This window comes from Anoplophora glabripennis, unplaced genomic scaffold (genome assembly GCF_000390285.2).
Source record: "Anoplophora glabripennis isolate ALB-LARVAE unplaced genomic scaffold, Agla_2.0 scaffold641, whole genome shotgun sequence".
NCBI classification, from domain to species: domain Eukaryota; kingdom Metazoa; phylum Arthropoda; class Insecta; order Coleoptera; family Cerambycidae; genus Anoplophora; species Anoplophora glabripennis.
This window is the reverse complement of record NW_019416746.1, coordinates 227,402-243,781: the sequence shown is the minus strand read 5'-3', so window position 1 is coordinate 243,781 and position 16,380 is coordinate 227,402. Positions and strand designations below refer to the sequence as shown.

Genomic DNA, 16,380 nt, shown 5'->3' with positions numbered 1-16,380 from the left:
TTTTGTATATATTGTTAAGCAAGTAAAAAGTATCATATTTTTTAATGTCGACTTCCATTTCACTCCCAATAGCCTTCCTTCAAATATTATCCTCATATACAGGGTGATTCAGTCATAATGTCATTAATTTTAAGAGATAGAGAAAAATGAGTACAATACGATGGCGTGATTAAAAAAAAATTAAATGCATATTTAAGCTGAAAAAAATATTTTCAAATAATTATTTAACCCCCTTTTCAGGGTGTTACTGACTGGTTCACTTCCACCTGTTATTCACAGCCTTCGGGCTTACAGCAAATGCTCAACTGTATGCACAAGTGTACACGTTGGATAGATGAACGGCGGATGCGATGGAATAAACCAGGGTTGTTACGTATTTCTTCAGCGGTATCTTTGATACGATTCCACAATTTCTCTATATTCTCTATCTCGGTGTGATACACGACAGATTTCATATAACCCCATATACAAAAGTAAATAGGATTTAGGTCTGGCGAGCGCGCTGGCCATCTTATGGGTCCTATCCCTATCCACCAATTTGGACATTGATCGTTAAAAAATCCACGGACATCGCCGGCAAAATGGGTCGGAGCTCCGTCGTGCATATACCACATATCCCGTAGCATCTGAAGGGGAAGGTTTTCAAACAATTCTACTAAAAATTGAGTCACGTGACCTTTTCAGATGTTCAGGTAGAAAATGCTGCCTAATTAAACGATCGCCATATACTCCTGCATATACATTGACACCGAATTTCCTCTGAAAGGTAAACCGACGCGTAGTGTGCAGGTTTTCATCTGACCAAATGTGAATATTATGGCTGCAAAGAAATTAGCTCTGTTTCACTTTAAAATCTAATATTGAAGTTACAAAACTCCAAGAGTTCAAATAATTTAAATTTTATTTCATAACCATTTCAATTTCATTACAGAAATAATTACATAAAAAACCAACACTCGCTAGATAAATTACAAAGAAAGGGTGAAATGTATGTAGTATTTAAATATTGACTGTAAGTAATAGAAGAGACACTTGTATATTCCATAAAAAACAGTCAGACGGAGACAAATAAACAACTCGGTACGTGTTTCCGACCTAGGTTAACTTGTCCAGGTCACTAACCTAACACACTTTTGACTTGGACGTGCACTATATGACTGTATTAGGATCGTATTCGATGTAGAGTAGAGCAAAAAGTTGTCGGTCTTTTATCAAAGGAAAATCGTGTCATCACTTTTAGGAGGTGTAAGATGAACCATTTCAAATTTAAAATGAAAAAAAATCACTCATCTGTCCAGAGCACTTTGTTAATAAAGTTAGGTTCTGCTGCACTTCAATTTAGGAACCAATTGCAAAATTCAAGACGATTGGGGAAATCAGCTGGTTCTAAAGCCTGAACGTTTTGAAAATGGTACAGATTGAGTGAATTCTAGCGCAATATCCGCCAAACTTTGGTTTGTGATATCTCCAATTGTCTTGAAATTGTACTTGTGGAAATGGTAGGCTGCTCCTCGACTAAATTTAAAACAGCCTCTATCACAATTGTCCGCGGGCTTGGGAAATTCTGTCGTATCAGGAAAACGTGTCCGATGCGTACATTTTACCATTGCTGACAATATTTCATGTTGATTTAAGAATTGAAAAAGATAATTCATCAGCATTCACTTGTACGTAGTAATTCTACTGGTTGCGTTGTTTTTTCGTACTTTAATTATTATTGCAGCCGACAAAAATCGAAATACAACATAAAAACAAAATTTATTTTACCACGGTAAAAAAAATTGTAATGATAAAATAATATTAACAATAAATATATCCTTAAAATAAATCACAATATGCAGTGTTACTACCTAACACTTAAAAATATCACTTAAATATCTGTATTATCTACACTATCTTATTACTTCCACACTTTTACGACGCCATCTCTCGATGAGGTCACTAAAAAGCATTGGGAAGCTTTGCAAAGCACCACGTCAGAAATGCAGTCTCTGTGTCCTGCTGGGGGAGGATCCGGGCCGGCCCTGGGCACCTCCTCATTCCTGTCAGCTTTGCGAACATTGCCGGATTCTTCGTAGATCACTTGTGTTCCTAATCAAAATTTTAATATCAAGAGCAATTTGTATAAGGGGTGTCCTGAAATTATGCGCAAAAAATTCAGTTCAACAAAAATAGTGTTGGATATTTGTATAATACTTTTTGAAACCTCAATATTGAGAGAGTTTATATTTGTTGCCACAGCTTTTCCTTCAGCTAAGTCATTTATTTAAAATTTAGTACATTTATAATTGACAACAAATTCCTCTATTAAAAAAAAAAAAGAAAAATGGCCTTTACAGTGTAAGTAACCGAAACCTGGAATTTGTATAGCTGCACAAAAAAAAATGGTTTAAAAACATTTTAAGACTACTTTTATGCCTAGAATCACGCCCAAAATTTTTTACTAATAATTTCCAAACACCTTGTATATTAATGTAATAATGCAATCAATATTTAAAACTATGAAAAATTACCAGCTAGATCAGCAGAACGCAATTCAATTAACTTTTTTATATACATTTCATATACGTTACCGTCAATGAGGCGACTTCTGTAACCTAGTGTTGTTCCAACTGGGTCACTAGCAGCTGGTATTGCCAGAAAAGAGTCCGCGGGGTTTTCCAAGTCCCAAAATCTTAACCTTTGATCTGTACCTCCCGTCAGAGTGAAAGGTGAACGGTCAATACAGCCCCCTAACATGGCGCATACACTATTACTAGAACCCTATAAAAATACAAATTGGAAATTAAAAATACTGTTATTTAATGTAGGACTTACAGTTTTTGACAAAGGTGGTGCGGTACTGCCCCATAATACTTTCTGTCGAAAACCGGTTTCTATATTCCACATCGACACTTCGTTGTTGCCCTGTATACTTGACATCACCCAAGAATGTTCTGTTGGATGTGATACCACTCTTCTAATTCTAACCCCACCTATAAAACAAAAATCTGCGATGATTTGTGCCCTGTTGATACGACATCAGTAGTTGCAGGATGTGGATATGTCTTAATATTGGGAACTCGCTTTGAATTAATTTCAGAAACGGCCATGTATATAAAGTGCAACTTTACAGGGTCAATACCGTGCTTTCACGGGAAAACACTACATAGGAGGTGCGTCAGTCAAACTCGTGCGGCTTCAGCGGTGGGGATGTCGATCTCTGCGTGCGGCGCTGTAGCGTACGTGATCACATCTCACATCAGTCTGGTTCCAGCACCCAGCGCTCCCCACCCTTCTGAATTTACGAACTCGAACGAAGCTAATTCCCTATGTAATGTTGTACGGTGAAAGCACGGTATAATTTTCGAATGAAGAATACCATTTTTGATGAATCGGGCATCAAATTGTTGATAAAAGAATCATTTTAAAGATGTGGGAGGAAAAAATATGAAAATATCAAATATTTTTATATACAGCGCTGGAAAATCCACATGGTCCATCTGCCTTTACATGAGAGCGACAAAGTAAAGTAAAGAAATTCGTGCGATAGACAAGGATGGCTATAGTGAAGACGTTTCATAATCTGAATAGTCACCGTCCGTTTCAGGTTAGAACTATACAGATTATGAAACGTCTTCAATGTAACCATCCTTGTCTATCGCACGGATTTCTATGACTTACTTTGTCGCTCTCACGTAACGGCCGATGTACCATGGGAACTTTCCGAACCTGTATACACCGGGTGTTTGTAAATAAGTGTGAAATATGTTAGGGGGTGGTTGCCAAAGTTATTTTGTGAAAAAAAGTTCATGTAAACGTATATGCTTCGCTTCTGAGATGGTGTTTAAATTTAAAATTTTTATTTTATTTACTTTTATTAATTATTTCAGAGTTTTAAAGATATTGACTCGAAATTTGAAAAACGCCTTGGAGGGATAAATAAATGTGCATTTTTTGGGGTGATTCGAATCAATTGGTCAAACATCTCTGAGAGTTTCAAAGCAGTCCTCAACTGCTGTAGAAACAAACCTATTAGTAGTTTATGCAGCAGCAATTTCTTTACCAATGAGTTTCTTCTTCTTTGATGATGGCAAAGTCATTACACATTTTTGCAGAATTTCCCAATTATTTAAAGTCATATTTTAGCGACTACAGGGATTTTAATGGAATTATTTCATGTTTATGATACAAATTGATGTTACAAACCTGACGGATGTTCTATACTGGTGATAGGCAGCTGAAACCTCAGATCCCATGTGGTGTGATATCCGTTGCTCGTACCAAGCGTCAACCAGCTTTGATGAGCATCTACGCAAAATGTAGTGATATGTCCCTTCCTCAGTCCGTTTTCCAGCCTCCAGGCAACACCCGGAGCCCTCAGATCCCACCCGACTAACGACCCGTATAATGTTGCGTAGACCACAACACTCTGTGAGCCAGAATCTAAACAGCTCACATCTACTGCGAAACCATCTTCGTTTCCATCTAGATGGCGCGACTGCACTAAATTCATCCTAGAAACCATTTATATCCATTATAAAAGTTGTATTAAAATTGTTAGTATAATAATGGGCAAGTTATACACACTTTTTTATATAAATTAAACCCATTTAGTTTTACTATTTCTACTCTGTAGATAATAACACATGGTATTGTCAAAGTGGATTTTCTGACAATGTTAAAGACGTTTAAAAATTGAAATTTTTGATTGGTCGATTAAGTGATAAAATTTGTTTAACTATTTATAAAGTAAGTAAATTTAATTTTAAGAATAGCAAGACATCTCCATTAAAATATATGTTACTTACTTGTTACTTGCAGAATCAACCCTTAATATATTAATGGTACCATCCTGACAAATCGCCCCTAAAGACTGTCCACCTTCGCAGACCGTCATACCAATGATAGACGATCCCGATGTCATTTTATATTGCTGCTTGGATCTGTTCGCGATAGTTTTTCCCTCCAATTTTGCGCAATCCCAAAGCCTAAACGAATCAATTTTAAAATATTTGAACGGTACAACAAACTTTATTTATACCTAATAGATCCATCTGCAGAGCAGCTAGCGAATAGCGGGGTATCCGGAAGAGTGCACAGTCTATTTACCGCTGCTCTGTGTTCGTGGAGGTGAGCAACTAGGACTCCTCTCAGCTGCCAACCAGGAGGCGGTAGCTGAGGCCGCCATGTTGCTTGCTCTTCCCATTCTTTGCTTCTGTAAAATGGAAAAAATAAACAGAAATGTTAACTGTTTCTAAAATTGGAATTTAAACCACCTTAAAGCCTCAAAATAATGCTCTTGCTGCCTGTTTTTCAAATTTGCTAGTTCTATGTAGCAACTTGATCTTCGATCTGCAACAGGAATTTTTTTAACAAATTTACTTTTACAACAATCCGAAATCTAATGATTTGGACAGTTCCTAAAATATATCATTAATAGAGTTTGGGAAACACGGCTGTTCCAAATGTGAGATTTTGGATATTTGCAAATACAAATGAAAATGTGAAAGCGAAGTCTATGAAATAACTAAAAAATTGAGTACTGAACATAAATTAAAAAATACACTTTGTAACTTGAAATACAAAGAATATTGTGTGATTTCTTGAATATTTTAAATAAAAAATAAGCTTATAGTATTTGAATTTAATTTTAATAGTAGTTAAATTAGTTATTTTTAAAAGTAGTGCTGTTAAAGTTTGTGCCTGAAAAACCTACCTATTATAGTCCATTTCCGTCACATGCCCTGTGTCCGAAACTCTAATAAATCTACTTGCATATTTGTTAAATCCATTTCACTTACACTGAATATACGATCTCTCGTGAAGACTGATGTTGGAAGAGGGGTCTGTGCTAATGAATTGATTGTGACCGTCTATCGGAGGGGAAGACGGTCTGCTAGAAGTAGACCTGGATGACGGCCCCCCCGAGTTGGTACTTTCCGACTGTCTCGTAAGTACCTCAGCGCTATAATTCCAGTCAGAGTTAACGTTTGTGTCTATAGATCCGCAGGTGTTAGTTCTGTGCAGTACTCTGGATAGGAGCGATAAATTGTTAATAAGGTAATGTTAACTCCGTACTCCGTGGATATGTTAGAAGATTGTGATAATTATTAGCTATCTAAGCATGTAGATGTAATTAGAAAATAAGGAATAAACGGGTGATTGTCTCAATAGTCTGTAATTTATTACTGTGTTTTGTCTCCAACTCTGATCAGCAAAAAATTGCAATACAACTCTAATAATATCCTAAACATTAGAGACCACTATATTTCTATGATAATTAGTTTATGCATGCTAAGTTTTGAACTAAAATGATTTTTTTTTAAATATCAGTACATAGAACTGATTGTATGAAACATGACATGACCAAAAATAGAAACTGATAACACACTGTTGAGAACGATTTTTGAAATAAAATCACATATATCTTAATTTTTTTCTGAGTTACGGGGCAGTATTGGTTTTTAAAATATTTTCCATTACTTTTGCCTCTAAATGAATTAAAATTAAAGTAATAACTGCTCTATATGAATCAGAAATCAATTAATGCTGCAGTGAAAATTCGTTGTAACGCCATTGCTTTATACGACATATTGGATATAAAGACGGAATTTGGAAGTCCTGATTAAATCCTATAGAACAGGGGTCGGCAAGTAATTTTAGGTGGGGTCCGGACACTTTTGAAAATTTTTAACCAGGTCCAGAAAAAAAATTCATATTTCTTACTAATTTTTTATTTTAATTTACACTCAAATTTAATCTGCTTACTAACCATTAAGAATTCAAATCAGTCACATAATTGTAAAATACTAGAAAAAATGATCAGGGTGTGTAGTACGAGTGAGTGAAAAGATGTAAACTACCATATAACAACTAAGATCAAAAGAGATAGAAATAGTAACTACAAATCAGATATTCACTAATATTCAGTTGCAAAAAAGTCTCTATTCGAAAACAGTTAATTGAAAATGTAGCATGCGAGATCTTTTGAACACAAAGCAATACATGCACATACGTAAATACTTGTATTGTAAATTCCTCATTTTTTCTATAAAAATTTTAAATAAAATATATGTAATTGCTTATTATGTCTATGGGTTATAACAACAGCACACAAACGGTCCCTTGAAGGACCGATTTTCACTGTAAATTTTTAGTAAATTTCATGATTACAAATCTGTGAAACAAATATATATTTTTTAATGGGAAATGTTAACTAAGGTCTAGAAAGTTAAGATTATTTTTGTATTTTATAGACATAATCTTACAGTTATTTGAACAGATAATACAGGGTGTTTTGTATACAAATATATGGTACATACATTTTTCATTTATTTGACAATTTACTTTTCTTAGCTGCCATAAATGTTATAAAATTCTATATTTTTGTGAAAGAACACGTTTCTTTTTTCTTTCTTTTCAATTTTAAAATGTTATATTCAGTTACTGTATATTCCTTTAATAAAAAACATAACTTCCAATTTACAATGTTAAGTTTTATTACAAATTTTTGACGGCAAATTAAGCAGATTATTGTCCCGCAAATAAAATAATTATATTATTGTATACAAAACGCCCTGTTATTTCCCAAATTTGTTAATATAATAATGATATTACTGAGAAGTAGAAAAAATCTATAATCGGCCAATAATTTCAAATATCCAACTATAGTTCCCGTAAAAAAAGTGTTTGTTTTACCATTGTATAATCATGAGATCCACTAAAAACCTAATATCACCAATTAATTGATACATTGAACAATTTAAAAGGATCAATTTTATTTTAATTTTAACTAATAGTGAAAATATCAAATTTAAGCTTTAAAATATAAATCTTAGTATCCCAATATTAATGACTCGTTTACAATGAACAATGACAAACCGTTAGTCTATGCTCGAGATAATGAGATCGCTGATTGGTTGCATAAAATTTTGTGAAAAATTACTCCAATCACCAGCCGGTAAACAGAATGTTGCGTTTTTTATGTTACTTGAAATTTATTGTTTTAATAACTTTTAATTTTACCGAAATGTAATTGCCAACCTGAAGGAAATAAGTTACTGTTCAAAATAAAATTACTGGTCATGTGGCTTCTAATCACTTATGAATGCTCTGTATTTTCATCAATCAAAATATGAAAGATCAACTCATGTTCTTGGTGTTAATACAAGAAAATTAATGTCTGTTGAGTAAATTAACAGATATTTATCATTTTTATGTGTTAGATCAGGTACTGTATTTGTTTTAACAACAGAGGTCAGTCGATTACTCATTTTTGAGACAATCACCAAAATATTTGAATGACTTACCTGGTTGGCATAAATTCCCCTTTCTGAGAATCGTTTAAGTTTAAAATGTGGCTTTTAACAATACTAGAAGAAGAACTAAGTTCAATTTTTCCATCAATCTGCCGACTATGCCTTGCTTCGGCATTAGTTTTATGTTTATGAATTTTTTTCAGGTGATGTTCCATCCTCAAAAAGTGCTCTTCAATGGTTTCGTTCATACCGTTTGCTTCTAGTCTTCGGAACAGCTGAAAACATTTAATACATGCTGTGACAGAACTTCAAAATTTAGGCGCTCCCAAAAAAATTCAATTCAGGGTCCTTCAGTAAACTCTCGTTGAATACAATAAATTTTTTTTTAATGAAAATGTCGAAAAAATCATTGCTGTTGAAATTTAAGTTCATACTGAGCAATTAAATGTTTGCCGGTAATGAATTCTTACAATCGGACAAATTTGGCAGATTATACATTTACAGATATCAGCTGTGTATTAAAGCTGATGCCAGGTATTTTGAACAATTATTAAATTAGCTTTCTTAATATTACATTTGTTATCGATAGTTTCGTGTTGTTTCTCAAAAAAAAATAACCTCCAAGTACAATATGATAAAGTAACTTTTTAATGCAGATTAAAGATTAATAGGATTAAGGATTAATAGAACTGTGTATTTTTCGACAAATCTTTGAGACCTATTTCATTTAGAAATGATTACGAAATGGAGTAGTCCAGTTGGTAGAGCTTCGGCGTGTGTCAAACCTTGATAACCCGGAAATAACTACACAGGTTTACTTTAAATGATGAGTACAATAACAGGCTAATTTGCTGACAAAGTATTTTATCAGGAAAAAAAGTTATTAACAATTTAATCGTGAAAAATTTTTTTTTAGTAGTTTTCTTTAAATAACTCAGCGGGATGACTTTGTACGAAAAAATGCTTAGGACATGATTTTGTTCGTAATAAAAATAGCTACAAAATGGCGGTGGTCCGATTACGAAATTTGCAATAACAAAGCCGTGAGATTGAAAAAACGGTATAAAACGCCAATTTTTTTAAGTTGCTGTAAAAATGTCAATTATAAACAAAAAGTGATAAAACTTTCGAAAACTATAGTTCAATATATATACAATAATGACGCTAAAGCCGAAAATCAGGAGAGCAAAACTTTTTGTTCTATAAGGTGTTATACATTCATCGGCATCTGAAACTCGAAACTTTGCCAAATTTGTTCGAAGCTTTGCTGACACTTGAAATTTGGTACACACATAGTGTAAATATGCAGAAACCAAAAGCAATTTGCAAAATTCAAGTATAGTCATTTTTGCAGTTTTGGTAAGGTTTTATACGTCAACCTAGTTTTATATGTCACCGTTTTTTTTAATTTTTGGACGTTTATAAAATATTCCATTACGGTAGATTAGCCAGCATAATTTACCTACAATTTAAAAAAATATATATTTTCATTGTTTAGATCCTAAGCTACTTAACATTTTGCGCTTGTTAGCCGTAGTCGTACATTATTCAACATATTAACATAAAACAAAATCGTACGTGTGGGGTAAATCTTTAACTTTTTATTTTCGAGCGTGAGCTCCGCTCTTCGGCGCTTGTATACTATTAGAAATATGCAACAGTAAATTTAAACAATTGTTTACTTAAAGTTAAAGGTTTACCGTACACGTACGATTTTGTTTTATGTTAATATGTTGAATAATGTACGACTACGGCTAACAAGCGCAAAATGTTAAGTAGCTTAGGATCTAAACAATGAAAGTATATATTTTTTTTTAAATTGTAGGTAATTATGCTGGCTAATCTACCGTAATGGAATATTTTATAAATATACATAAATATACGTCCAAAAATTAAAAAAAACGGTGACATATAAAACTAGGTTGACGTATAAAACCTTACCAAAACTGCAAAAATGAATATACTTGAATTTTGCACATTGCTTTTGGTTTCTGCATATTTACACTATGTGTGTACCAAATTTCAAGTGTCAGCAAAGCTTCGAACAAATTTGGCAAAGTTTCGAGTTTCAGATGCCGATGAATGTATAACATCTTATAGAACAAAAAGTTTTACTTTCCTGATTTTCGGCTTTAGCGTCATTATTGTATATATATTGAACTATAGTTTTCGAAAGTTGTATCACTTTTTGTTTATAATTGACATTTTTACAGCAACTTAAAAAAATTGGCGTTTTATACAGTTTTTTCAATCTCACGGCTTTGTTATTGCAAATTTCGTAATTGGGCCACCGCCATTTTGTAGCTATTTTTATTACGAACAAAATCATGTCCTAAGCATTTTTTCGTACAAAGTCATCCCGCTGAGTTATTTAAAGAAAACTACTAAAAAAAAAATTTTTTTCACAATTAAATTGTTAATAATTTTTTTTCCTGATCAGATACTTTGTCAGCAAATTAGCCTGATATTGTACTCCTCATTTAAAGTATTCCTGTGTAGATATTTCCGAATTATCAAGAAAATGTCACCAACAGTAACTTTTCGGCCTCTGCCGACTGGAGTAGAGTGGAAGTTTGAAAATACAACTTTTTTGGTGGTATATCATTTTTATGGTTTCTGCATGATGAAATCTCTCCAAATATAACATTTTGAGTATTTTAGTAACACAATTAAAAGTATTATCATTATTATTTATCTGAAGAATCTGACGAATATACAAACAATTTCTCTAATTACAATGGATAGAGTAAAGGGGGAACTCCAGGCCGCCTATTGGCCTTTTACTGTATCGTAGTTCCATCTCTGATTACATGTAAGAAAAAACAGATAAATTTGATAAAACTCACATTTTTCAAACTTGAATTTGACTCCCTGTACAAATCTGTATTAGGAACCTTGCCGGTATTTACACAATCTCTCAGAGTTTTCCTCTCTTTCAGCACATCCAGAAGTATATCAATCTCTGAGTAAGCTACCACACTATCATACACGATCCTCGGAATTGGACTTACAAGCGACTCTAGCACTAACTCAGGCCTAGAAAATAATGTTATTCATAAATTTTTAGTCCGAATTGAGGATTCGAACTTACTTGTCAATTTGTATCAGAGGATACTTCATATAGACACTCAAATGAGGCATTAGTTTACATTGAACATCCAACAACGATAACGTTTTTGCAGCAGTTGCGATAAAACCAGCAACCGCCTGACGTATCCACAGATTGGGGTGTACCATGAAATATGAACATTCAGTGATCAGTTCGCAAATAGCCGGTTTGAACATTAGACCTAGTTCTGTCAGAGCCGCCATAGCGTTGATACTTTTTGCCGTTACAAACTCGGAACAGTCTGTAAGGCCCTATAAATGAATAACGGTAACTTTAAAGACCACGGGAAGTTTTATTTCTGGTTACCTGTAATAAAAGAGGGGTTAAGATTCCAGCACATGGCCAACCGATGTAAGTCGCAACGCCAATAATACAGTCGAAAAAGGAACCCCTCAATTCTCTGTCTTCCTTGTCATTTAGGAAGGTTATCATGTGAGAGAGGATAACGTCGTTTGCTAGAAATAAGTTTAAAAAATGGATATACAGGTTCACGATATTGTTAAAGTGACCAAATAAGTAAATTACTGTTTTTTTTTATATTCAATACTTGATGAAAATCAACCCTTCATATTTCGTAATTTTCACATTATTGATGATTTAGGATTTTTATTTTTTTTTTTGATGTAACAAGTAAAGATAGTACATACAACATAAAGAAATAATTATTTTATTTAAAGTGCGGAATTTAAGACATTTACAAGATATTTTTCATGTGTAAATAGATTCTTTCACATAAATTCACTTTATAAAAGCTAAACAATAAGCTGCAACAGTTTTTGTAAAGATGAAACAGAAATAATCCTTTATTTAAAACAAAAATTGCATAATACACTTTAATATTAATAGGATGAACCATGAACGAAACTGCAGAATTTAGTTTAGTGAGTTACTAAAAGATGGCGCTGATGTGCAAATTGAATTTCAGACTTTTATGAATTAAATGCTTTTTAAATCTTATTACAACATCGTATTAACTGTAATACTAACCTATTTTTAGTGCTCTAATTAAAACAAGAAGAGTAAGAGTTTTGTATAGAAAAATACAAGTAATATCGATTTCAATACTTCTGAATACCTATTCAGTTTAATTTTGAGTGATCGTAAAATACTGACTACTTCCGATATTTCAAAAAATTTAATGTGCTGTATCAACGAAATAGTCACGATTTAAAGAGTTTTAAAAACAAGCAGGAAATTTTATAAAGATTTGGATGTGGATTTCACAGGGTTTAATGACTCTTAGGGTGTACGATAATTAAAGAAACATGGAAATCTAAAAAAAATTAGATAAACGAATACATTGAAGATGGATCTTTCAAAACAAAATATCTGAATCTGGTTCAGGCTGAGACAGTAATAGTATTGAGGATCATGAAGGCTTGCAAAAAATGTAATAAAATTTCCAGGGTCATATTTAAAAAAATAGAGACGAAAAGTTACATATAAAAATAGATTATGTCATTTGATAGAGAGCAAAAAGTTACCATGAGAAAGTGTTCTTCTTTTTTCAATATCACCTCAAACAAATTAAACAAAAACGCATTTCCAAAATTTCGTTTTTTTTCAAATATTTAGTAGTGAAAAGCGAATTTGTAACAGCCTGTATATATTTTCTCATACAATTAATTGTCAAACATTTTACTGTTTATATTTTTGTTTTAAGTATTAAATTGGACTTTTTTTACAAAATACAAGAATTTTTTTTATAAAATACTAACTTTCTCCAGGACACTGTGTGCCTTAAAATTGAATTATCTGATACTGAAACTATATACAGTCCGTACAATATTTGTTAAGATATAATTCTAAGAAGACCCCTGCGTCACCTTCTTGGAATTAATCACGTTTGACACCTGCGCTAAATTGTTACAGTAGTTCTCATAACAGAACTTTATTGGCTTATTCTTTTCTTCAAATTCTATCTTAAAAAATATCGTGATCTTAAGAGCTTACCTCTAGCTTTTCCGAAGAATACACACAATTTGGTAATGCCGCTGTCTACCAGTGTTTGTTTTACATTTGATTGTGTATCAGTCAGTAGCGCACTCACTGTCTGCGATATCATCTCATGCAAAGCTTGCAATTCCAACTCGTAGTTAAAGGTATCTTTTTTGTTGATGCTGCTGTGGTCGTACCAGTCATTCTGTATTTGTTCTAGATATCTAAAAACGCAATGCTGTATAAAAGATTTCTTCACAGAAAAGTGTATTAAACCTGAGGGAGATTTCTGCTAATTTTGCTATATTTTTGGCATACGCTGCACGCACGCAAGTATTGGGATCCGTTGCCAATGGAGCTAACTCTGGCAAGATGTATTCGGGAAATATATTGGCATCTGATCGTGGTATTTTCACCACCAAGTCCAGACACTTCGTGATTGTATTTATGGCCGATATCTTTACTCTCGTAGAAGAATCATGACCCAAAAACATCTGAAAAATATAAAAGTAGAACATATTTTATTATATACCTACTCGTACACAAATGCTTACGATGTAAGGTAAAATTCTATCCAGTATGGTTTCATCGCTAGCATGAGAAGCAAGCTCTAGTAGAATTTCTAAACTAAATAATTTTGAGGAGCAATCGTGTAACCCCCTAATACAAGATGTCACTAGTGATGTGATAAGGACGAGACCTTCACACTCGTCTTTCTGTTTTCCTTTCTCGTCTTGTGATTTGGGTCCTAGAAACTTGAAAATGCTTTTGATGTCATTTTTCAAACGCATTATTTTCTCGTCTGGAGATAAAATCGGAGTAGCTGAGAATATCAACATATAAGACTGCAAGAATGTAAAAAAGTATTCAGGGAAGAGTGTGCCTCTGTGTTGAGCTAAGTAATCCTCTGCAGAATGTCTCTTGCTTGGTTCTTTTTCTATCATGCTTGAGATTAATACTCTTAAATCGGGATCTTCCAGTTTGTCCAAATGTTTTTGAGGGGAATATTTACCAGAACGATAAGCCAATAATTGTGAATACTCAAATGGAACATGTAATTCGTTCCACAACTCCAATAAAGCGCATCTAAAATTTATTAACCATATACTCACATTTTTTAAATTTAAATAAATTCTTACCCAGCAGAGAAAATGTCCATAGCAGGTGTTAGATCACTGGAATCACAAGTAGCTTCAGTGATTACATTGCTACTTTCAGAATACGTTGTACTGGTACTACTAGAGAACCTCTCAGGAGCAATGAAACAAGTTCGTCTTCGAGAGGTATCAAAAAAGTAAGAATAATCTGCGGGATTATCCACTGGGATGAAAGTCGGTTTAAATGAAGCGAAATCTACAAGTAAAACCCAGTTCCACGAAGTCACCGTGATATTTTCAAGTTTTATGTCACCATGGCACACTCCCACTTTGTGACACTGGTGCAAAGCATATAAAATCTGAAATGTAATCCAGCGTTTCTCGATGTTTGTCAAGAATGGCCTCGTACTTAAACGGTCATACAAACTATATTTAACATATTCACGTATAATTAACCCTGCCTTGTCTGTTAGGATTATTTTTTGATAGGGAATGCAGTTTACAGCAGACGAGAGTTTCTTCCTTACATCTTCCAGGTGATTTTTATAAGTTTCTAGTGGTAAGGAGGGGTCATGTATGGCAAAGACTTTAACCACATCTAACCCCTCCTGTGATTCTGCCCTCGCTACTTTCAGGAACCTTGTACTACCCAAACTATAAAGGAAGTCGATAAATTGTTTTAGAAAGTAAACTAAAGAGAGATTTACCTTGTGTCAAACTTCAATTCAGGATGATCTGTTAAGTAACGCTCTACCGGAAATATTTGAGATGGGGCGATGCCTGCTAATTGATTACCCATGATTAAACTTGTATAACTGAAGTTTGTAGAGCGTTCTAGTTTTATATCACATCATACAATTTTATCTCGTAACTCATCACATTACTGTTTATTTGTGAAACTGTCAATCTGTCAATCGTCAATTCGCGAATGCAGCTAAGAGCTCGCCCACTGGCGGTGACAAGTGATACTAGCGAAACAAGGTAAACATTTCTTCTGTGTGTGACATTTCGTTTTGTATTTTATTTAAAACTGTGTTTAGTGTTCGTTTTTTGAACACTGTTATTTTAAGAAAATAGTGTGAGGAAAATTTCAGCAATTATGGATAGAAAGAAGAAACTATCAAACTATTATTGTTCAGTTCAAGGTTGCTCTTCATGGTCCAAGAAAAATTCAGAATTAAGTTTTCATCAAACCATTGAAGAAATTTTCAAAATATTATTGCCGATAGATAATACTCCCTGAATTTAATGAGGGTTGTTAGTAAGTATGGGCACTAGTTTGCAGACATAATATAATTTCGAAATTTAAATTAACTTTGCCCAATTTTCCCATATAGTACCACATGATCAGCGTTAAAAACTGCCTCTCCTTCTGATATACAACGAGTTTTCGTTGGCATATATGTAAATAGGAAATGTATTCCACAACGGATATGTTCATAGTTATAACCTAATAAAATGTACATTAAATTGTAATGCTAGAGACAAATAAAGTAGACATAAATACTTGCCTTAAAATTAATTTATGAAATATTTAAAACCTATAAAATAACACAAAAGTCAAATAACCGCAGTTTGATAACAAAATTACTAATAATAATAGCAAATGAATGTGTAAACACAAACGGGAATGTCAATGTCAAAATTACCTTGTCTCGGAGCTTACTACTTTCGCCGCTTGGTGCGCTTGCATCTTAAAAATTATCGCGGATAGTCAGAAATGTTTACAATAGCATAATAGCAAGCTACATTCGAAGTCACAAACATAAAATGGAAGTGTCGATATCCACAAAATTTCACTGAACAACTCAATTCTACTATCCTTAAAATAAATATTATTAAAAACAATATAATGCTCAATTAATACTATTCACAATCACAAAACATATAATAGAATTAAAATATTATTTTTAACAATTGTACCTATTCCGACACATGTCGTGTCGGGTAAATGTGCCACTGAAATGTCAAAGTCAAAAGTTTGTTAAATATCCTT

General features: G+C 33.2%; 1 protein-coding gene across 2 annotated transcripts; it reads right to left on the bottom strand.

The window, feature by feature from the left end:
• Positions 1 to 1,772: 1,772 nt before the first annotated feature.
• Positions 1,773 to 15,183, bottom strand: LOC108912110 (phosphoinositide 3-kinase regulatory subunit 4). Of its 2 annotated transcripts, none has more exons than XM_018717276.1 (17): positions 15,092 to 15,183; positions 14,427 to 15,038; positions 13,842 to 14,373; positions 13,564 to 13,781; positions 13,303 to 13,511; positions 11,656 to 11,804; positions 11,332 to 11,600; positions 11,087 to 11,276; positions 8,292 to 8,515; positions 5,784 to 5,947; positions 5,259 to 5,334; positions 5,024 to 5,197; positions 4,791 to 4,970; positions 4,189 to 4,496; positions 2,818 to 2,975; positions 2,574 to 2,763; positions 1,773 to 2,091 (listed from the first exon to the last, which is right to left on the bottom strand). In XM_018717276.1, the coding sequence occupies exons 1-17, from the start codon at positions 15,181 to 15,183 to the stop codon at positions 1,901 to 1,903; spliced, it is 3,936 nt and encodes a 1,311-aa protein (XP_018572792.1). In that variant the 3' UTR covers positions 1,773 to 1,900. The 2 variants fall into 2 exon arrangements, with proteins under 2 accessions (XP_018572792.1, XP_018572791.1); XM_018717275.1 differs by having other exon boundaries at positions 1,901 to 2,091; positions 5,784 to 6,013.
• Between the last annotated feature and the right edge of the window lie 1,197 nt (positions 15,184 to 16,380).

Coding starts and splice junctions, on each gene's coding strand:
- LOC108912110 (XM_018717275.1), bottom strand. CDS start 15,183: ATGGGTAATCAATTAGCAGGCATCGCCCCATCTCAAATATTTCCGGTA. Junction 15,039..15,091: donor GAATTGAAGTTTGACACAAG/GTAAATCTCTCT, acceptor CTTCCTTTATAG/TTTGGGTAGTACAAGGTTCC. Junction 4,497..4,790: donor GTTGATTCTGCAAGTAACAA/GTAAGTAACATA, acceptor AATGGTTTCTAG/GATGAATTTAGTGCAGTCGC.